Below are 24,487 nucleotides of genomic sequence, written 5' to 3'. Positions count from 1 at the left end.
CCTAGTGTTTAACCCCTTCCCTGCCAGTGGCATTTACACAGTAATCATTTTTATAGCACTGATCCCTGTATAAATGACAACGGTTCCAAAATAGTATCAAAAGTGTCTGATGTGTCCGGCTTAATGTTGCACTCCTGATAAAAATCGCAGATCGCCACCATTACTAATAAAAATGCCATAAATCTATTCCCTATTTTGTAGACGCTATAACTTTTGCACAAACCAATCAATATATGCTTATTGCAAAAAAAAATTACCAAAAATATGTAGAATACATATCGGCCTAAACTGCAAAAGAAATTTGTTTTTTTTTTATATATTTTTTGGGGATATTTATTACAGCAAAAAAGCTCTTTTGTTGTTTATAGCGCAAAAAAAGAAAAACCGCAGAGGTGATCAAATACCACCAAAAGAAAGCTATTTGTGGGAAAAAATGTACCTCAATTTTGTTTAGGTGCAACGTCTCACGACAATTGTCAGTTAAGCGACGCACAGCAGATGCCCAGCTATCACCTAAGGCCCCTTTCACACATGCGGAACGTATGTCCGTATTTCATCCATCCGTTTGTGGATGAAATACGGACATCCATGCATCCCTATGGGATAGCGGGTGTCTGCGGATGAACATCCGCAGACACCCGATATCGTCCGTCTCCGCAATGGTCCAATTCTGCAGATGGAGGAAAATCCTATTTTTCTATCTGTCTGCAGAGCGGATTGGATGAACACAGACAGATGGTCCGTGTTCATCCGATCCCCCATAGAGGAGAGCGGAGAGCTGACAGGGACCACCCTGTCATCCGCCGGCTCAACGAGGATAAACTGAGCGATCCTCACTGAGCCAGCGGATCATCACGGGGCAGATCATTATGGATCCGTCCTGTGTGAAAGGGGCCTAATGCTAGTCACTTCACTGGGTACATGTGAGGGTTTACAAGCACTTTAATTATCAAAGTGAAGATCTCTAGAAAGAAAAAGCTCAGACATTGTCTAAATGAATATGATATGTGTAGCCTCCAAGATGGGGACCCTTGACACATTGTCTAGCATATTTCTTACAATCAAGTGAAACAGTCTACATCCAGCTCTTGGAAAAAAAATTATGAAAAGAAAATTTTATAATCACTATGAATAATGAACTAGCACAGACAATTTATGAACCACAAAATCTAATTTCTAAGTCAATTTACTACACTTAATGAGATTTTGTTTTATTTAAAAAGCATCAAGAATTTTGTAAACCTGTATGGAAAACATAATAGATAATTAAGATAATTTCAGGTTCTTGACTAAGAAGGAGCTTACAAGGCACTGTCCCTATGCCAGCAATACAGACCAATCCAGCACTAGGACTGGAAAGGGTCCTTCAACCTAAGACTGACCATATATTTTAATCTGATTGTACAATCTCCTTTAGATCTACCATCTACTAGTATAAGGACCTGTCTGATTTGATACCAATTGAATAAATTGTTTAGGTTTAACCTCACATTACAAGGCTAGCTTAAAGTGGAACTTTACCCATAACAGTTTGATAACAATAAATGTTCTTTAACAAAAGAACATACAGTATCTCACAAAAATGAGTACAACCCTCACATTTTTGTAAATATTTTATTATATCTTTTCATGTGGCAACACTGAAGAAATGACACTGCAACAATGTAAAGTGAGTGAGTGTACAACTTGTATAACAGCGTGAATTTGCTGTCCCCTTAAAATACCTCAACACACAGCCATTAATGTTTAAACCGCTGGCAACAAAAGTGAGTACATCCCTAAATGAAAATGTCCAAATTGAGCCCAATTAGCCATTTTCCCTCCCCAGTGTCATATGACTCATTATTGTTACAAGGTATGAATGGGGAGCAGGTGTGTTACATTTGGTGTTATCGCTCTCGCATTCTCATACTGGTCACTAGAAGTTCAACATGGCACCTCATGGCAAAGAACTTTCTGAGGATCTGAAAAAATGAATTGTTGCTCTATATAAAGCTGTCCTAGGCGATAAGAAGTTTGCAAAGACCCTGAAACTGAGCTGCAGCATGGTGGCCAAGACCATACACCGGTTTAACCAGACAGGTTCCACTCAGAACAGGCCTCGTCATGGTCGACCAAAGAAATTGAGTGCATGTGCTCAGCATCATATCCAGAGGTTGTCTTTGGGAAATAGAAGTATGAGTGCTGCCAGCATTACTGCAGAGATTGAAGGGGTGGGGGTGACCATACGCTGCTCACTGCATCAAATTGGACTGCATGGCTGTTGTCCCAGAAGGATGCCTCTTCTAAATATGTTGCACAAGAAAGCCCGCAAACAGTTTGTTGAAGACAAGCAGACTAAGGACATGGATTACTGGAACCATGTCCTGTGGTCTGATGGGAACAAGATAAACTTATTTGGTTCAGATGGTGTCAAGAATGTGCGGCGGCAACCAAAGTACAAAGACAAGTGTAGGAATGGATCCACAACCCCGTTAGCCTGCCCATCCTGGAAATGTGATAATCAAAAATAATATATGTACATTACAATGTGACAAATGGAGAATAATAATAAAGCAGCAGGTAGTAGAGCTCAAGGCCTAAATAATGCAAAAATGAAATCACAGTCGTTTTCCTTTGCACAAAGACAAGTCCAAAGCCCGGTATAAATCCAAGGGGGATCAGAGATTCGCTGTCCAAGGGCCTCGGCTATGGAATGCTCTACCAATCAAAATCCGTCTGGAAGAAAATCACCTGGCTTTTAGGAAAAAACTTAAGACCTTCCTCTTTTAGCTGATGATCAAAGCTCGCCACAGCGCCTTGAGGCGATTCAGTTCGCATTGTGCGCTATACAAGTATTTCATTCATTCAAAGACAAGTGTGTCTTGCCTAAAGTCAAGCATGGTGGTGGGATTGTCATGGTCTAGGGCTGCAGTGCTGCCAGCACTGGGGAGCTAGTTCATTGAGGGAACAATGAATGCCAACATGTGCTGTAACATACTGAAGCAGAGCATGGTCCCTTTCCTTCAGAAAATGGGCCGTAGGACAGTATTCCAACATAATGACCCCAAATACAACTCCAAGACGACCACTGACTTGCTAAAGAAGCTGAGGGTAAAGGTGATGGACTGGCCAAGCATGTCTTCAGACCTAAAACCTATTGAGCATCTTTGGGGCATCCTCAAACAGAAGGTATGGGAGATCAAGGTCTCTAACATTCACCAGCTTTGTGAGGTCATCATGGAGGAGTGGGAGAGGACTCCAATGGCAACCTGGGAAGTTCTGGTGAACTCCAGGCCAAAGAGGGTTAAGGCAGTGCTAGAAAATAATGATGACCACACAAAATATTGACACTTTGGGCCCAATTTGGACATTTTCACTTGGGGGGTTATAGAAGCTATAAACTCACTACTTTACATTTCTTTCTTAGTGTCATTTCTTCAGTGTTGTCACATGAAAGAATATAATAACATATTTACAAAAATGTGAGAGGTGTACTTACTTTTGCGAGATACTGTATTATCCACCTTAATAAATATGCTACCAAAATTTGTTTGTGCTGAAAACTGTCTACAGCATTGCTCCTGTTTCTTTTTGCTGGAGGCCGCCACTTTGTTGAAGCCCAGAGCAGTCACTTCCTTATTGGAAACTTTCCTCATCTCTGTTCGCCTGTGTTCCTGTTAAAGACATGTTTGGTTGACATTCCTTCTGGCTCCAGATCCTGCTTGCTGTTCTACTACGCTCCTCTCTGGCTCCCTGGCTTTTTGGCTTGCCTGACTATCCATTCCAGCTCCTGAACTCTGGCTATGTTTTGACTACATTTACTCTGTTTACCTTTTTTTATTATTATTAAACAAGTGAGATTTAACTATCTCAGTCTGATTTATGTTTTCTGACAACACTATCCTTGTAAGTTTAACTCTTCTGTGTCTCCCTGGCATCAGAGTTTGTCCTGTTACCTCTCCTGCTTTTCTTTTCTCCCTCCCTAATCTGTGTTCCCTCAGCACTGTCTTTGTCATTCCTGTTTTTTTCTTCCCTCTTCAGCAACAGTATATCTTTAAGCTGTCAGCTGAGTGGCCTCTAGTGGCTCTGACTTTAGGCACAGTACTGAGAATACAAAGGAACTGAGCATGTGCAAAGCAAGGTGAAATCTGCAAAAGGGGAGAGCCTGAAGTGATCTATCAGGACTTAATTTTCTGACTAAAGTTCTACTTTAAGGCTAAGCTAAACAGGAATTTATTTACACACAGGAAAATGCCACCAACAGAACTATATATCTTCATTATTTATAGCCCAATGGCAGCTGTTATCAACTGCTCTTTTATAGAAGTATCAGTTGAAATTTCATTTTTTATTTTTTTTGCTCTCTAGAGTGATGTTAAAAGATACTGTAGAAGTCAGCTTTAGGTGTCCAACTGACATTTTTGTTGCATAAGATCTAATGTAAAGGACAATCAAAAGCATAGACCCCTAAGAGGAAGAAATGATACAGGTGAAAATAAAATGGAGGACATAATAAGGCTTTACCGTGGAAGACTGTCGGTTACTTCTACATATGATTTCATCTCAAATGAGTGTGTTCAAAGACTTGCAAAATGTAACTTAGAAGTTGTCAAAATAAAAAAGGACACAGAGGAGAAGGTTCCAGGGTAAACACTATGGAGAAGCTTTTTTCATAGCAAACAGAGCCAGCATCTTATGAAAGCGGAATTGTTTTTTTCTGTTTCTTATTCTGCAATATTTCCATTTAAACAATATGTTTTACAACATCAACTACCAGAAGAATTGGTAAAGGACCAAGAATAATGGGGTTTACTCCAGCCCACTTTACTGGCTGACTGCGGGCAAAAGCCTGCCCTGTACTTAACGGTTTTGTGCCCATTGCCAGCTTGCCGTTATAGCTGGGCTTTCTAAATTTGTTTAGTGACGCCATAAGAGGGAGCATGCTGTACATCCCTCTAAATTGTGGCCAGCCTGGGCCAACTTTCCAGTGTAAAGAAAATAAAGAAGTGGGTGTAAGGAGAAAACTGGTGATTAGCAGAATACAAGCAGATGAAGATGGCACTGGTTTGCTGAGACTGACTGCTACTACTTGGTTATCAAAGCTGCAAACTATTTTAAAAGTGAAAGATTTCACAGCCTGTATGAAAAAACTAGTGTACACCTATTCAAAGTCCCATTCTATCATGCGTAAAAAGGTAAAGATAAACATAGCTTGTGGAAAATGCCATGCCAAAATTAATATTACACACAAATCATGAATTACAAGATTTAATGGATTACCGGATGTGATTTTTGAGTACTTGGAAAATGTTAAAGCTAAAATTTCTACAACTAATCACTGAGCAAAATAATAAATACCATTTACTTGCCTACATTGGTGATCACGTGAAGCATCAGTACATGAGCCTACTATCTTCCTTTCTGTAGTGGAGGAGGCTCTTTCTTTTGTCTACATCATGGCCTACATACTACTATTAAGACCCCCATTACACACACAACTCTTAATGGACTTCTCCCTTGAAAGACTTCCTTTACATTGCAATCAAATCTAGCAAAAATATACCAGTGCAGCAACTGAAAGGAAAACATTAATAGTAATTTGGATTTGGTAATGGTATTATGTGTCCTACTTGTTTAAGAAGTCTTAAATCTTAAGAACAGTCCACTTTAATGTAAAAAAATTTAACATTTTGCTTTCTACCTTTTGGCACACAATATACACAGGGTCATTTTAGCCACTGAACCTATTCATGACATAAGTGCAATACATGGCAAACCGTTATGTGTGTCTTTCTGAACCTGGCGGGACAATTCAAGCTTCCCAAAGCCAGGCTGACAGAGAACCTGCTAATGAGCTGAACAGCTGCTGTGGTTTATGATAAATCTTCACAAGAGATGGAGAGGCTCAATGTCTACAATTATAAACATTCAAGGTAATTCAACATGTTCTCTACCAACAAACACACAAAAAAACAAAAACAAAGAAAAAAAAGTTACTAATTTATACCTTATGCGCTCCTGTTTGGGTTAAGCAGAAAATATGCAATAGAGCACATGATTATTGCAAAATGCTGGCATGCAGACATTTTTGACTAAGACAACAAACTTTTTTTTTTATTTGAGTCTGAGAGAAAACAAAAAATGACCTGCTCAAACAAATGAAAAGTGTTACTTATATACTAGACCAGACAAAACAATATACAATCTACACCACAAAAGAAGACATCATTATGATTCAAGCAGAAAGTTCTATGTGTTTTTTTAAGCAGTAAATAAACCCTTTTTAACATAACACTGAATGCAATCAAATAAATATTATCCAGTAAACTATTTGTTAACAGTCTTAGCCCAGCACTTGCAGTTTACAGCTTCCAGTGCTGATAGGTCACGCTCTCTTGGTGCAGCTTTCCTGAATTTCCAGTATTCACAGGAAAGCATTAACAGTGGACAGTGCAGTCTGATAGCTCGAAAAAGGGAGGGGGAGGCGAAGAAGGAGGGAAGTGCAAGGGAGTATCTTGCCATCCCAGGCTATAGGGCTGTGCGCTTCTATTACTGCACACAGTATGGAGAGACATAACTCTAGTTCCTGCATGCAAGGGTGGCTCCAGAGATCACTGAAAGAGAAAGGAGCCACCCTGAAACAGCAAACTTGGGGTAGCAGTCATAGCATCAGCATGAACTGGAACATAGGCAAGGATTAAAGGATAAAGAAGCTGCATACTCAGTAAGGCACCATGCACACTGACTTAAAAAATGTTGCTTCTACAGGAGTTTTGTGTTCTGCCTGTAGAAGCAACTCAATGTTATCCTATGTGTGCATGCACATTAGGACATTAAGAGGCATATTTTGATTTTAACGTTTAGAGGAAGGAAAAAAAAAACCTTCTGGTTCACATTTCTGATTGGAGCTTGGAGGCAGAAAAAACGTAATACTCTCCTAAACTTGTCTAAACTTTGTACAAAAAATGTATACGCTCTATATGAGCATTTTTTACTCCTGATAGAACAGATTTTTTTTTAAGCCCAGTGTGCATGGAGCCTTAATGATTAAATCAGCTAAAAGTGAGACTTTTACACTGAGGGTTTAACCACTTCCAAACCGGGCCTATTCTGGCACTCCTCTCCTATGTGTAAAAATCATCATTATTTTGCTAGAAAATGACTCAGAACCCCCAAACAATGTATATATATATATATATATATATATATATATTTTTTTTTTTTTTCTTTTAGCAGAGGACATAGGAAACCAAATGGTGGTTGTTGCAACTATTTGTCACATAGTCTTTGCGCAGCAATTTTTCAAACGTGTTTTCTTTTGGAAAAAAAATCTATAGTTAGCCCATTTTTTGTATAATGTGAAAGATGATGTTACGCCGAGTAAATAGATACCTAACATGGCACGCTTTAAAATTGTGCACACTCATGGAACGGCGCCAAACTTTGGTACTTAAAAATCTCCATAGGTGACCCTTTAAAAATTTTTACAGGTTACCTATTTAGAAGTACAGAGGGGATCTTGAGCTAGAATTGTTGCTCTCACGTTAGCGGCAATACCTCACGTGTGGTTTGAATGCGGTATACATATGTGGGCAGAAGTATGCATGCGTTCGCTTCTGCATATGAGCACGCAGACGGGGCAATTTAAATTTTTCATTTACATTTTTTTATTGTTTATTTTATTTTTACACTCTCCCTTTATTAATTTATTTTTTAGCACTTTGATTCCTATTACAAGGAAAGTAAACATCCCTTGTAATAGCAATAGGGCATGACAAAGTCCTCTTTATGAAGAAATCTGGGGTCTAATAATTCCCCAAATCTCTCCTATAGGCAGGAAAGGTTGGGAAAAAAAAAACGATCTCTGCCTTAACAGCCTTAACAGCCAAGTACACGGCAGTATTTACAACTGTCAGGCCGATAACGTCACTCCGAGACTGCTGGGGACCATCTGGTCACCGGTATTCTCTATAATGAACTTCCAGCGCAGAAGAATTCCTTCTCCGGCTCGCTGATCGCACGAGTGAGCCGGTAGAAGCATAGGTGAACTGCTGCTATGATTGTTCTTATGGTGCAGGGAATCGCCGGCTGAAAAAGATGATAACTGAATGATGCCAGCAGCTGCAGGTATCATTCAGATATCCTCACTCAAAGTACAGGGTGTCTAATGATGGCCTTGGGTGTGAAGTGGTCAATATCACTTAATACTAAACCTTCAAGTGTAATATCAGTCTGTATATGCAGTAAAGCATGCTTGTTATACTCATTGTGGAACCTATGGGGTTAATCCTGCACATTGTGTAAAAAGGCTGTTTGATCCTGTCTTCTCTGATCCTCCCCTTCCTCCACTGTTCCCAGTTCATCTTCTGACAGTACAGAGCCATGGGGGCACTCTGCATAGCACAGTTGATGTGTATTGCTAGAATGTTTTTTTTTCTGGGGGAGAGTGCATATGATCACCACAGGGCCAATCAGCACTGTCCATGCAGAGGGAGAATTAAATAATAATAAATAATAATAATATTATAAATAATTTAAAACAATTCCATTTCCATGTTCTGTGTACTGTGGGAGACCAGAAATGGTGAATGCAGGGTCCTGGTTTAGTAGTTATAAGTAATGTCTGTTTTTAGAAGAGCTGAAGCTGAAGAGCAAGGGATGTAGTACAGTGCAATGAACTCTTCTCAGCAAGGGAATGCAAATAAATCAACCATGGCAATTTTGTTTTCATATTATACATCCTTTGTGAGAAACTAAAAGAATTTTAGGAAAAATATGTTTAGTTCTTTACGCCACTTTTTTCCCAATGAATACAAACACAATATACATGAATGTAGCTATGATAATTTTAGTGTTTTGGCATCTTGAGAATCAGAAGGTTTACCTGTCTAGGACTAGGGGGAATAATGTTACTAGCGTCAGATCTTTATAATTCACAAAGGCAGTGAATTGTCAATAACTGTTATTGAGTCAGTCAGGCTTTGTGAAGTTCCTAAGACAATCTCCTCCCTCCATCAATTTCAAAACTTGGGACAGGAGGAGCATGTGCACTGGATGAACTGCTATATTTTACACTGATGCTGTAGAGGTAAGTGAAGTTTTACCCAAAGGCTAAAGTTACTAACAGTCTACAAATAAGGACAGTTTGCCATCTGGAATTTTCAACGTCACAGTCTTTACAAACTGGCGACTGCTGCAAAGTCAATAACCCTGTGACTAGATGTATGGCATAAACAGAAGACTGAGACCTCTCAACAAAGAAATCTCACACTATAAATCTGGAAAACCTTCACAGCAGGAAAAAAGACACAAAATGAAGCAGTTTCTGGATTTACTAGACAAGGGAAATAGCAGAGAAAAATTTTGTTGGCTATTCTTGTTTAGACTAACCAATTGTATAGTTTTACAAACATACCATGAATAGAAGTAATTGCCTTGTTGGTTTTTAATGCTCTAACTAATAGCACTATTACCTACAATGAAATGTTCACTGCAGATGGCCTGATAAACCATAGTACAACTAATTGTTGCATTTATACTCAAGTCTGTGATAGGCACTTATGCTGCCATCTTCACCTGCACATCGTAGACAAATCTATGAACCTGTATGGTATGCTTGTATTTGCTTTTAAAGTATGATTGAAGCTGGGAACAATTGCAAAGATGCACACTGGGCAGAGTTGAGGTCTGTTCTGTGTTGGATTTTTTCCTACTAGAAAAACAATAAAAATTAAGTGCACCAGAAGCAAAAAGCTCTGAAATATTTAGGGATCCATCTTACCCCGAAATTCCAAACTTCGTACCAGGAAAACTTCCCCCCCTATATCGCTCCATTAGAGCCCTTTTATTGCAGTTGAAAAAATACCACATTTCCTTATTGGGGCGGATTGCATCAGTAAAAATGACCATACTCCCGAAATTACTGTACCTGTTCCAAACCCTCCCAATTCCAATACCCTATGGACACCTAAAAAAGCTCCAATTGGATTTACTCCAATACACCTGGAACTATAAGAGGCATAGAATCCCAAAGTCAGTGCTGATGGCGGCACGCTCGGACGGAGGTCTGGCATATCCTAACCTTATTAAATATTATCAGGCGGCTCAACTTAAAGCGATAGCCTCCTGGTTTACTCAATATTCCTATAACAAGTAGACGGAAATAGAAAAAATTTGGCTTGCCCCAGTACATCCGAACGACTTACTATGGAACGCAAATGCAGAGGTAGAATCTGAACGTATCTTAGGCCCCATGATGATTGTGGCGCAATCTCTCCCGCAAGCATAAATTGACCTCAGATAAGTCTCACACACCGAATGTCCTCGCCGTGGTCCACACAAAACCTTTTCCACTTTGGGAACCTAGTAGACCCTAGGTCCCGCAGATTGCTGTCATTTGCCAAACTACAGACTAAACATGATCTACCACGCCAGGAGTTCTATGGGTAACTCCAGATTCGCCACTACGCCTTATCTATTGCACCTAACCTGCAATTTTCCCCTCCGACCTCCTTTGAGAGCTTGGTTCTAGCGGTCTCCGCTGAGAAGGGATTTATATCCGATATATATAAAATATTAAACGCACGCCCATCGGAGCCCGACTCCAAGCACGCATATATGGTTAAGTGGGAGAAGATCCTGGGCAAGGAGATCCCCGTGGAACAATGGCAAGCAATCTGGTCGCAGCCAGCGAAGAGCTCGCTCTGTACCCCATACAAAGAAAACATGTACAAAATCCTGTACTTTTGGTATATGACACCAGATGTGCTGCATGCCATCTACCCAGCTAGTTCAGATCATTGCTGGAGGTGTCAAGGGGACAGGGGCACCCTCTTACACATATACTGGAATTTCCCGTTGATAGTGCCCTATTGGACTTCGGTCCAGGAATTACTGTTTCGTCTAGTTGGGGGATCAATCCCTTTCTTCCCAAAGTTTTTTATACTAGGCTGGGCCCCACTTAAAATCCCTGTACCCCATAAGAAACTGGTACGTCATGTCCTGACAGCAGCTCGCTGTCTGGTGGCATTACATTGGAAAAGGCATTCGCCCCCCTGCCAGAGGCCCTCCACGCCAGAATTAAGGACGTGGAGTTGATGGAAAAAATTACTGCCAAAATACAGGATAGATTGGAAGCTCATAATAGGGTCTGGGAGTTGTGGCATCTCCGGAAGGACACTCCATGAACAGGTAAGCTGTACCAGTATGACAATCCCTCTTCTTTTTCCTTTTCCTTCTCCTTCTCTTTCTTCCTTCTTCTAATGCTAAGAGTTTTCAAGGGATCCCTTGGATCACTAGAGTAAGTTAACTTGCACTGTCAATAACTAATGTGATGTAACAATGTACAGATAGCTCTGTGACACTTTACATTTTTGTATTGATATGCATCAATTTTTGTCATAGACTGTGCGGAAAAAAAAGTAAACAAAATAAAAAATTTGAAAAAAATAAAAAATTAAGTGCACCATCTAGATTAAATAGCTTTAAATTAGAGCCAGTTATAAATTGTGCAGCTGATTGGTATCTAACTGGATTTTAAATAGTAGGGATGAAAAATACAATGGCTGTATCCAAAACATCTCATAATTATCATATTACCATTTATATTCTTTGTGCCACTGAGAAGTTCCACTTGGTTGATTTGGATAATGGTTAAGACCACTGGTTTGGTTTCCGTCTGTGTCCTATCAGGGAAAATTCCCTTTACTTTCTGTCACCCGGATACATCAGAAAGTAAGACAAGATATCTCCAAAGCATGGGGGCCATAATAGGTTTCCCCATTGGAAAATGCCCCTTTCGCCTTCTGTTCTGTGGCAACTCATAAATGAAGATTTCATATCACTATATATACAAAGAGACAATGGTAACCAGGACAGTTAGAGATGGGTTTTGCTCATCAGTGGTGTCAAGGAAAACAGTAAAAAACAGACAGGGGACCTAGGCCTTTCTTAATCTACCCAAACAAAAAAGTTTTGGTCCTACATTTACTTTGAATACTGGAAGTAAATTACAATAACACACCCCAGTAGCCTTTCCTCTCACAAACAGTTCATCAAACCTGTAAAAAAGAACCTATAAGCACACACAAACTGATAAAAAGATTCAAAAAGGATGCTTACTTTTATTACAGTGACAGAAAGATCCCTTTTTTTCTTAAAAGAAAAAAGCTTCTATTCACCCAGGTAGATGCAGCATCGATCCGATGCTGCATCTGTCCCCCGCCACCTCTGCACTGAGAACTGAGCGATCAAACACTGCTGATCGCTCAGTTCTCCCCTACACTCCGAGCAGAAAGCTGTCAGTCACTGGCTCTCTACTCTGCCCCTCCAGTGCTCACTGGAGTGCTGGGCTGGGGAGGGGAGGGAGTGGCTGGCTCAGTCTCCCAGGGGTTCAGGTGAGAGGCTGAGTCAGCTGCTGATCAGGGCATCTGGATGAATCCAGACTGTAAAGTTGGGATCTTTCCAAAGGCCTGGAGCGACTGAGTGACAAAACAGGTCACAGGAGAGCAGAACGAACTGCACTCCTCTGATCCATAGGAGAATTATAGCCTAAAAAGCTTTGTCCATACTTCTCCTCTAAAGTTCAAAAACTATAGGTTTGTTTACATCCAAATCTTTTTCATAGGTTTTCTTCCATGTAGGCATTTGTAAACTCTAACAACAAACTTCTCTTATTTGCTACCTTTTGGTCTGCTAAATATAATATTGAATGCATTTTGTTATATCTGTTCGTTAGGTGCAAAAAATGCCTTTACCCTGTCAAAAATTGTGCTTTCTGCCTGAGCTGCAGTCTTGATCAGTAAGCACTGTTCCCAAGTTCTCCCTGTGGACTACTGAATACCTACCGCCTATGCTATGGAAATTAGGAGAAAGAAATGGTTCTGTAGCCCTAAGCCCTTGTACACACGGTCGGAAATTCTGACAACAAAATCAGTCCGATTTTTTTCCGACGGATTTTGTCCGAAACTGGTGTTGCATACACACGGTCGGACAAAGTTGTCAGAAAATCCGTTCGTTCGGAATGTGATGACGTTCGTTCGTTACGACGGGACTACGTTCAAGCTAGTAGCCAATAGCTTTGGTCTCGTAATTTGATCTGAGCATGCGTGGCACTTTGTCCGATCGGAATTCTCTACAAACGATCGGACAAAGTCCGATCGGATCATGTTGTCAGAAAATTTTATATCCAGCTCTCAAACTTTGTTGTTCGGACATTCCAACGGAAAAAGTCAGATGTAGCCAAAACACGGTCGGATTATCCGACAACATGGTCGGATTGGACCTTTTCCGACGGAATTTCCGACCGTGTGTACAGGGGCTAACACACTTCTTGCCCCATGGTAACTATGTTGCTCTTCCATAGATCCAGTACAGTGAGTGAGCATTGTCACCCTATGACAGAAAGTGTGTTACAAGCAGGATCGGAAAAAATAAAGCTAAATAAAAGCCTGAAAACTGGAAGTTATACAGCCACTATATCTATAGACTGGTAAGCTCTAATATATTCCAATTTTGTTCTTTGGTTTAGATACACTTTAAATATGGCAATTATTGAGGCTTGTCTACAGTAATTCTGCCCAAAGTCAACTTCACACCTTGGCCAAGTTGTCACATCATTTTCCTTGTGCATATTTTGACTCACTGACTCAGAGCTGGACATGACAATCCTGCTGTTCACCCAAAATCCCTGGAAACACTTAAAAATACAATATCTAACTAAACAGTACACAAATTCCACAAAAAGTTTCATGCAGTTGAATACATTTGACAAAGTTCCCTATAAATGTTTAATGTACAAAGTAAGGTCCGTTGGCATGGACCAAAGGGTGAGTACATGGATTGAAATCTGGCTACAGGGGCCAGTTCAGAGGGTGGTGATAGGGAATACACGCAATGGTCAGGGGTGGAAAGCGGGGTCCCCCAGCGTTCTGTACTGGGACCAATCCTATTTAATATGTTCATAAACTACATGCAAGATGGGGTAAACAGTTCAATCTCTGTATTTGCAGACAATACTAAGCTAAGCAGGGCAATAACTTCTCCGCAGGATGTGGAAACCTTGCAAGAAGATTTGAACAAATTAATGGGGTGGGCAACTACATGGCAAATGAGGTTTAATGTAGAAAAATGTAAAATAATGCATTTGAGTGGCAAAAATATGAATGCAATTTATACACCGGGGGTAGAACCTCTGGGGGAATCAAGGATGGAAAAGGACCTGGGGGTCCTAGCAGATGATAGGATCAGCAATGTCATGCAATGCCAAGCTTCTGCTAACAAAGCAAACAGAATATTGGCATGCATTAAAAAGGGGGATCAACTCCAGAGATAAAGCGATAATTCTCCTGCTCTACAAGACTCTGGTCCGGCCTCACCTGGAATATGCTGTCCAGTTCTGGGCACTAGTCCTCAGGAAGGATGTACTGGAAATGGAGCGAGTACAAAGAAGGGCAACAAAACAAATAAAGGGACTGGATGATATTAGTTATGAAGAAAGGTTGCGAGTACTGAACTTATTCTCTCTGGAGAAGAGATGCTTGAGAGGGGATATGATTTTAATTTACAAATACCATACCGGTGACCCCACAATAGGGAAAACACTTTTCAGTGGAAGGGAGTTTAATAAGACAAGTGGCCACTCATTAAGATTAGAAGAAAAGAGGTTTGACCTTAGACTGCACACAGGGTTCTTTACTGTAAGAGCGGCAAGAATTTGGAATTGACTTCCATAGGTGGTGGTTTCAGCTGGGAGCATCGATAGTTTCAAAAAACTATTAGATAAGCACCTGAACGACCACAACATACAGGGATATACAATGTAATACTGACATATAATCACACAAATAGGTTGGACTTGATGGACTTGTGTCTTTTTTCAAATTCACCTACTATGTAACTATGTAAAATACAATACGTTTCAGTGTCCCTATTACACAATAAAGTATATACAGTGCATAAAAATGGCAAAGGCAACAATCTAATAATCTTTTAAACTGTGGTAAAATAAAAACCAAACAAACGGGTTGGCTGCAATGGTTAGCAACTCTTAGGCCGCGTACACACGCGCGGACTGTTGGCCCAACTTTGTCCGCTGAACAGTGTTTGGGCGGACAGTCCGCTCGTGTGTGGGCTTTCAGCGGACAGTTTCAGTGGACAGTTGGACGGACAAGGTTTTACGGAAATTCCGAAAAACTGCCTGCTGAAAACTTGTTTCAACGAACAGTCCGCCCGTGTGTAGGCTTGTTCGTCAAACAAAGTTCCGCGCATGCTCAGAAAGGATTTTCAAGCCGAAAGTTATAATGCAGTGTATAGGACGTCGTATTTTGCGTCCCGTCGTACGTGCCGTTCACGTCATCGCGCACGGTTTCAGCAAACTGTTCGTTCGTCGTGTGTGGCCATGTCCGTCCATGCTAAGTTTGAGCGGACTGTTCGCTCAAACTGTTGGACGGACAAAGTTGGGCCAACAGTCCGCGCGTGTGTACGCGGCCTTATTCTTAAAAATCAGGATCCAAGACTTAACATGCAAGAAATAAGCTATGCATGACTGTGTCATCAGACATGAACTATGCAAGTTGGGTCATAAGACTGGGATGTAGTGTACCAAGTATGCTGCTTATATAATAAAATATTCAAGTCACTTTCACAATCCAGTACAAGCAAAACTTTATTTGCACAACAACTGTTTGCATACAAGACAGCAAGAAACAAACTTAGATCTTCATAATGGCAATAGCATTTCAGTTAATACTGGCTTTTGGCGTACAGAACAATTTGCCAAATCTTTCTTCCAACGTTTTTTTCCTCTAAAACAGCTAGCTAAGACGTTTGCTGACACTCTGAATTCAGCTCTCCACCCACTGCTTCCATCCTAACCACAGGAAAGAAAAACTGAACACTGAAACAATCTCCCAGACAGACTGCCACATTTGCAGGAGCTCTGGATGAATGCCTGCAGCATGCACAGTGATACAAAGCAGCATTTCCTAACAAAGCAGCCTGCAAAATGTACAGTGCATGGTACGGTACACATGCTAGACAACAAAAGACAAACAATCTCAATGTAAACATACATACTATTAACTAAAGATGCTGCCGGAACTGCTGCTGTGTTTGCTTATGTAACTATGGTTGGACATACACAATACCATCCAATCAGAGAGGCTTTTTCTTATATCGCTTACCCCCAGACAATCTGTAATGGAAAAATAATATACATCACTTTTGCTTTGTGCTGACTAAATTAGTTTAGCAGGCCTGTGAGTAGGAAATACAACTGCTACGTGTATCACAAATACCAGTTATCCCTTCTGGCTTCATGAAAGTCATGTCCAATACCCAAAAAATGACAGGTCCTGCAATGTGAGCTTGCACTGCAAGGTAAAACAGTGAGGAAGAGTTATATAGTCTACTACACATAACCTTTCCTATTGCAGGTTACAAAATAAGAACAAATTTGATTACTGTGAGTCGTCCTTTGCTCCAGTAACCAGCAATCAGTCCCAAAAGCTTCTGAAACCTGCAGGCCTCGAGCTTCTGAACTACAAGTTGCAACGTGCTCTGCCAGCTGGTCCAAAATAGACTGCATGCTGAAGTGACAAAACATTGGGTTTGCATACTTTAATCAGTGAAGAAACAGATTAGGGTTACCTACTGTTGCCCTGTTGTGAATAGGTATATAGTATGTGCCAGTAGGGAACCTGTAATTCCTCAACAACTGGAAGTCTGTAATGGGCCTGTGTGTTGAAGCTCTTTTTAACCCTGCGGCAGGAAAAGGCTTAGTCCTGGCAGCTAGTACTCATGTGGACATCCTAATGTTGCCCCATTTGTGACAAAGGCCATGCAAATTCATTTATACATAAATAAGCTATAGGAGACATTCTTACAGGGCAAGGCAATATTTTTGGCTCGCTGCCCATGTTAACTGGGAAACGTTTTAACTTCTGAGCCAAGTTCAGTACCAGATGCAGCTAATGTACAGCTTTGTGGATGGGAGGGGGCACGGAAACAAAATATTTATAAGTATTAAGAGATGATTTAAGGGAATAAATAAATCAAAGAAATCTTACCACTTTCATTTTTCTCTATCACGTCCACCAACTCTCCGGCCTTCAGACTTATTTCAGAAATTTCTTGCTTCTCATAGTTGGACACAACTACATATTGTTCCAGAATCATGGGTTCTGAATTTCCGTCAGCACCTGGGGAAGGGAAAAAGCAAGCCGTGAGCCAACTTCCAGCCATCGCTCCGCGAGAACGACCTACGTCCATACGATTCATGATAGGCCAAATTGTCTGCAGATCTTAGCCAATCAGAATGCAATCTTGGCTTGAAGCACAGGTCCAAAGGGCTTGCCATATAGATGTATCCCTTTCTGGCCCTCAGAAAACCAGCAATGAGGAACATTTGCCGAAAGAAGTAGCAGGAAAAAAGAAAATAGAAGAAAGCCGGGTGGGGATTAGTCATACGGCCGCATGTTGGAGCTGGTTGTTTTACAGCCTTCAAATCTTTATGACAGGCAAGGATTTAGGATGAAAAAGAACTGCAGAGAGATTCAAATAGCGACTACAACCCCATGTAAACTAATAAAGAAAGTAAACAGCTCTGCAGAGCAAGGAAAAACGCTTTCTCCTATGACTCCAGCTGGAAGTCAAGAGAGGACTGTAGACACCAATCATATTCATTTGCACTGGAGTTCTTAAACAGAAACACATGAGTAAAGTTGAGTAAGGAGGGAGGGAAGGAGGGAACAGGCAGGAGGAGGGGGAAGAATAGAGAGAAAAGAGGAGGAGGAGGAGAAGGGCTGCATACTGTTTACTTCAACCAGCAGACGTAAGTCACAGCGCCAGATTCTTTCTAAGAGGATTTTCCATATATATAGATATATTGCAGAAGTCCTTCACATTTCAGTCACATTAACCCCTTTAGTTAGAAAATAACACTTTGGACAGTATTACACAGCAGACAAATGCTTTTGTTCTTATTTGGAGAAATACAAAGACAAAAATGGGTGTCATATAAAAAACACTAACTATAAAGAATAATTTATATAAAACATAAACCAGCTTTCAGGTCTCAGGCTTAGCTTAGGTATGTATCCATCTAATAAATGGTTATTGAGTCTTGCAGTTTGTCTTATTTTTAATAGGTACATATTAAAATGTAACACATCCATCACATGCTTCTGCTTTTTTTTCTTTTTATTCTTTAGTGGCAAGCAAAATACTTCAATGTAAAGCTGAACTCTTGCCAGATATTGAAAAACACCAATTGTTGCAATTTTATATTCTTTACAAAATCTTTATAGCTGACCTTCAGGCAGATATAAAAAAGAACAATTAATGTTTTTTTTTTTTTTATAATTTTTGGATTCAGCTAGTGCAAGTACCTGAATATATCTATATTTAAAGTAGTATTAAAGTGATATTACAGGCTGATTTTTATTTTATAATAACAAACATGTTATACTTGCCTACTCTGTGCAGTGGTTTTGAACAGAGTAGCCCCAATCCTCCTCTTCTCGGGTTCCCTGCCAGCGTTCCCGCCCCCCCCCCCCCGAGTGCCCCCATAGCAAACAGCTTGCTATGGAGGCACCCAAGCAGGCTAGCTCCCAAGCCGCTGCTATGTCTGTCCATTCAGACTGCTCTCTCCTAATTGGTTCACTGGCTGTGACTGACAGTAGCGGGATGGCAACCAATGAGGAGGCAGAGACAATGGTGAGCTTCTGCTCTCGTGCACATAGCTGGATCGAGATAGGGCTCAGGTAACTATTTGGGGGGGAGGGGGGGTTGGGGGATTGGCTGCTGTACACAGGAAGTTTTTTACCTTCATGCACATGAAGGTAAAAAAAAAGCCTTGAGCCTTTATATCCACTTTAAACCCAAAATCTTTAGGGTTTACAAACATCCACCCCTGAAGAGCGAGCTGGATCTTGCAAAACTAGTTGGGTAGTATGATGCCCGTGTACTATGACTACTACTACATTTATGTACCAATATTCCTTGTTTATGTATCTTTTTTAATTGGCAACTGTTGGTGTTATTTATGCATGTAAACAATTGTATTTGAATAAACCATATACTATATTTACTACTGTTATGTTTACTGGCGGAAACAGTACCCACTTCATTTAAAGTCCCAGGGCGAATCCTTTGTTTTTTAAACCCAAAATCTAACTTTTATTATATATATTATATTTATTATATTGTGGCTTACTAGTTCTTAGATGTGATGGTTGCATTTGTTTTCTTTTTTTATGTTTTCTTTCTTTTATTTTCATCTGGTAATCTGGCCAGTAAGTCTGTTTTTCAACAAAGCAACTTGTCCTGCAGGGGTAGCAGTTATATGGTAGAGTCAAACCATTTACCACTGACAAGGTTGCTTACAATAATCAGCTTATATTTATGTATTTAGGCTCCTTTCACACGGGTGATCCAATTAGACTGGGCTGTCAGTTTTTCAGGCAGACCAGATTGGGTGGTCCATGTATTCCTATAGACCACCGGGTGTAACAAACTTGCGTTCATTTACACCCACCCACCCGTCTCCAGTTCGGTCCGCTAAAAACAAAACCAAAAAAAACTAAGAGCCTTTCCCCTCCGTCTATACAGATTGGATTGGATGGCTGTTTACACCTTACCGCCCAGAGTATGAGTGGACATATCCCCTGCTGAACAAAGCAGATTCTGCCCCATGTGAAGGGGGCCTTAGTCATTTAAAACCATCCAAAAGGAACAAAACAATTTGCTGTAACTGCTTATACAGTGCTAGCTGGAGTTTGGCTTCAATTTGTTGATGTATCTAAATCTGCTAGTGCATCTAACACTCCCCTTCCTCCAGACTCAAAATGCTGCTTTTCAAATGTGCCCCTGTCCTCCTTTATCCAGAGTGGAGGCACTCTAATCCAGGAACACAGAGAGAGAAAAAAACCTATAAAAGAAAACTAATAACGCCATCACATATAATGATTGGTAAGCTGAAATGTATTCAATCTTTTCTGGTTTAATACCATTCGAATATAACCCTTCTGTAATACTCTACATAGCGACACTTTGACTAGGAGAAGAGAGAGCAGCACTAGGAGTCAAAAATACTCTGTTGCAATGCACATTAGCATGTATAGCATACTGATACCTTCAAGAGAGCAAAAGCTCTTCAGTTTGTTGATACACCTTAACCTCTTGCCTACCAGGCCAATTCTGACATTTCTCTCCTACATGTAAAAGTCATATTTTTTTGCTAGAAAATTACACAGAACCCCAAACATTATATATGTTTTTTTAAGCAGAGACCCTAGAGAAAAAAGGGCAGTAATTGCAACTTTTAATATTTATTTTTTGCGTTAAAAAACAACAAAAAAACAGTAAAGTTAGCCCAATTTTTTTGCATAATGTGAAAGATGATATTACACTGAGTAAATAGATAACTAATATGTCACGTTTCAAAATTGCACACGCTCGTGGAATGGCGCCAAACTTCAGTACTTAAAAATCCCCATAGGTGACGCTTAAATTTTTTTTACACGTTACATGTTTTGAGTTACAGAAGAGGTCTTGGGTTATTGCTCTCACTCTAACGTTTGCGGCGATACCTCACACGTGTGGTTTTGAATGCCATTTACATATGTGGGCGCGACTTACATATGTGTTTGCTTCTGTGAGTGAGCACGTGGGGACAGTGACGGTTTAAATTTTTTTTTTGTTATTGTTAATTTTACTTTTATTTTTCTAGTTTGATGCCTGCTTTTATAAAAAAAATATTTGATTCACTTTTATTCCTGCTACAAGGAATATAAACATCCCTTGTAATAGGAATAGTGTGTGACAGGTCCATCTCCAGTGAGATCTGGTGTCAATAAGTCCCCAGATCTCACCTCTAGGCTGGGAAGCCTGAAATAAAAAAAAATAAAAAAGATCTCCGCTTTCCAGCCGAGGAGGCGGGGTAGGGAATCCGGCTAAAAAGAAGATATCTGAATGATGCCTGTAACTGCAGGCATCATTCAGATATCACAGATATCACTAACTCGACAACGTCATAAGACGCTGGGTGGGCAGGGAGCGGTTAAAGAGTCTCTTGAAGAAAACAAAATACTGATGACCAGTAGGGATGGGCGAATGGTTTGGCTTGAGCATGAGTTCAGGCTGAACATTTGCCTGTTCGGTCGTTTGTTGAACACCTGAATTTGCAGGGTGTTTGCTCTGACAAACACTCTGCAATGCACTGAGTGCTGCACAGTGCAATCTGCGCCCTGATTAGGCAAAGCTTTGGACCCAGTGTAAGCTGGTTGTTAAGCAGCAGGGCAGGGAATCTGGCTGCGGCATCCTTAACAACTGATGAGTCATCAGCAATTAATGGGTTTCCCCGCAGACAGCTGAATTAAAAAAAAAAAAATTAAAAAAAAAAGTGTTGGTGTTCTGTTAATTTCTCCAACCCATCAGAAACTCAAACCACGTCACTTCCAGTTTATTTAAACCCTTAGTAATTGGAGATTTTGACAAACTGGCGGTTGGACACAACACCGACAACCACATTGAGTCCAGTACAGGAAGATTGCGCTGCTTTAACAGCACAGCGGCTGAGGACAAAGTTGTCACCGCTTCGGAGGCGGCCATTTTGTTGGCTAGTATCGGAGCGAAGTAATTATCTCCGCTCATAATATCCTACACCGGACTATATTTGTTTGCAGGTGTTCTGTCCAACCACCAATATGTCAAAAACTCCAACCACTACTAGTTTAAAGAAACTGGAAGTTAAGTAGTCGGAGTTTCTGATTAGTTGGAGAAATTGACAGAACACCGGTAAAAAATATAAAGAAAAAAATGGCGTAGGGTCCCCCCAGTCCATACCATACCCCCCCCCCCCCAGGCACGTCAAACTAAAAAATGGTGTGGGATCCCCCAAAATCCATACCAGTGAATGGATAGGGGTATGATGTACCCGATACCTATTCACATAGGGGGGCGGGATCTGGGGGCTCCCTTGTTAAATGGGGCTTCCAGATTCCGATAAGCCCCCACCCACAGACCCTGACAACCACAGCCTTGGGTTGTCGGGAAGAGGGCCCTTGTCCCCATCAAGGTGCATTGGGGTGGGGGGGCAGAGACTGGTATGGTTGAGATGAGGGGGCACTCACTCATCCCCTCCCCTTTCCTGACCTGCCAGGCTGCATGCACGCATAAGGGTCTGGTATGGATTTTCTGGGGGGGGGGGGCCCATACCATTTTTTTTATTTTTTTTACATTTTGGTGTGCGGTTCCCCTTAAAATCTATACAAGACCTGAAGGGCTTGGTATGGACTGGGGGGAACCCTACTCCTTTTTTTCCTTAATTTTTTCAATAGCCAGGTGGCGGCAATTGTAACCGTGAGTCATTTTAAATGGTATTTGACACATTTTTTGCTTTTTTCTTTAGAAATTTCATTTTTGCTGTATCATGTTTTATGCATGCTACAGATGCGCCACTTCACAGACACATTAAGGGGACCCCTCCCCCCCCCCCAGGCACTATATTTTAAGGAATTCTGACAGATGCGAGTGAGGAAAACCCGATCAACGGCTTGTCCTGTTTACACCGTGATCAGTCGTGATTGGACATGGCTAATCACATGGTAAAGAGTCTCCGTCAGAGTACCCACAACTTTAGTGAGACCTCTATTTCATCCTTTCCAACCTGTAAATTATTCACAATGCTATTCACTTTCAGACGCTAACATTTTTGCACTATTCTGATACACGTCATCACTCCTCTTGCAACCTACTGGGTTCACTATTAATTATTTTTAATAAAATATTAATATTATTAATTACACACACATTTAATACTTTGTTCCCAGATACGTTTGTTTCAACAACTATAATACATCTCTACTCTTGGAGACACCCTGTCATATCTTTGTATTCTCCTACTCTGCCCGATATCGCATCCATATTTATACCGCCTCAGCTCTTGTGGAGAGATCATGCTCCTGGCCCACCCTGCGCCCACCATCACGCATTGCACTCACTGACTGGGTTGGTGAGTGTGTTTTGGCTAACCATCTATACGCATTAAATTTTCATTTACCTATATACTCTTTTATATGACTAGTATGGTTCATTATTTTTCTATATATATTCTATATACACTCCTGATGAGTGGAGATACATCCACAAAACGCGTCGAGCTTTTGATTTGATGCTCCAGCTACATCTTACATGGAACCATATCTACTTCACCATTATGTGATTCCTTCAATTATATACCAAAAAAACTTTTTTTCTATTTAGTGGATGCATACTTACCATGTGGGTATATTTATTGATATCAGGCATGTTGTTATGGGCATCATTATGCTATACTATTTAATCTATTTACTATCAGAATCATGCGTTGTTGTATGTACCGTATTTATCGGCGCATAACACGCACTTTTCCCCCTTAAAATCAGGGGAAAATTGCGGGTGCGTGTTATACACCGATCCTTCACAGTTTTGAGCCTCTGGGCGGCTTTCGCCCATCTTCGACTCTTCTCAGCCGCCTTCGGCCCTTCTCTTCAGCTTTCGGACACCTTCGGCCATTCCGCCGAGAACGGCTGAGAGCGGGCAAAAGCTGACGAGTACGGCCGAAAGCTAGCGAGAATGGCCGAAGGTGGCCGAAAACTACCGAGCGTCGCCGAGATACACAGGACGTCCGTCTCTTTATCTCGGCGGCGCTGTTTTTTTAAGAAAAAGCTGCAAATAAAACTGACAGTGCTGCAATTGACACTGACAAGGGTACAACGATGGACAAGGCTGCATGACAAAGCTGCAATGATGAACAAGGCTGCAAATGACACTGACAAGGCTGCAATGATGGACAAGGCTGCAGATGGACACTGACAAGGCTGCATTGATGGACATTTAAATGTAAGTTTAAGTTTAAACTTGAGGTGCGTTTTTTTTTATGGCGGCACGTGTTATACGCCGATAAATACGGTATATATTTTTTTACCACACCTATAACATATCTACGCCTTTATATGCATATGGAATTGATAGTTTTTATTGTCTATACATTTAATAATTAATAAACATTCCATGGTGAAATTTAAACATGGTTTAATTTACCTCCACTATACAAGTGCTTCATTTAAAGTCCCAATTTCCATTTTATACTTACCAGTCAGGATATCGAAACCACTTTGCCACCGTCATTTTGCTATATGGCGGGCAGCAAGTGGTTACATTTTTTTTTTTATTATTGATACATGTCCCCCAGTGCAATACTCAGACCCCTATACCCCTTTTATAGCCAATTACTTGCATATAAACCTTCAAAATGGGCACTTTTGATTCTTCCTGTTCAGCTCCCATAGACTTCAGTGGGGTTTGGCGTTTGGGTTAGGGGAGTGTTCAGCCCATCCCTAATGACCAGTATAAAGCACAGACATCCTGCTGCAGATTTCAGTACATTTTGCTTCACCAAATGCCAGACCTGTCTGACAGCTGAAACTTTCCTGCCCCTTGTTCCTGCTTGAATACTTGGCAAGTT

General features: G+C 40.8%; 1 protein-coding gene across 7 annotated transcripts in view; it reads right to left on the bottom strand.

The window, feature by feature from the left end:
* SH3PXD2A (SH3 and PX domains 2A) overlaps nt 1-24,487 on the bottom strand; it is a 472,602-nt gene that overhangs the window by 121,239 nt on the left and 326,876 nt on the right. For all 7 annotated transcript variants that reach the window (XM_077455261.1, XM_077455259.1, XM_077455260.1 and 4 more), the window contains one exon: nt 17,049-17,180. In XM_077455261.1, the coding sequence (XP_077311387.1) occupies nt 17,049-17,180 (132 nt within the window). The remainder of the gene's footprint in view (nt 1-17,048; nt 17,181-24,487) is intronic.

Source organism: Lithobates pipiens, unplaced genomic scaffold (assembly GCF_037356315.1).
Source record: "Lithobates pipiens isolate NorthernLeopardFrog02 unplaced genomic scaffold, aLitPip1_a1.2 Scaffold_25, whole genome shotgun sequence".
NCBI lineage: Eukaryota > Metazoa > Chordata > Amphibia > Anura > Ranidae > Lithobates > Lithobates pipiens.
Note: the sequence above shows the minus strand (reverse complement) of the source record. Positions and strands in the feature narration are given on the sequence as shown.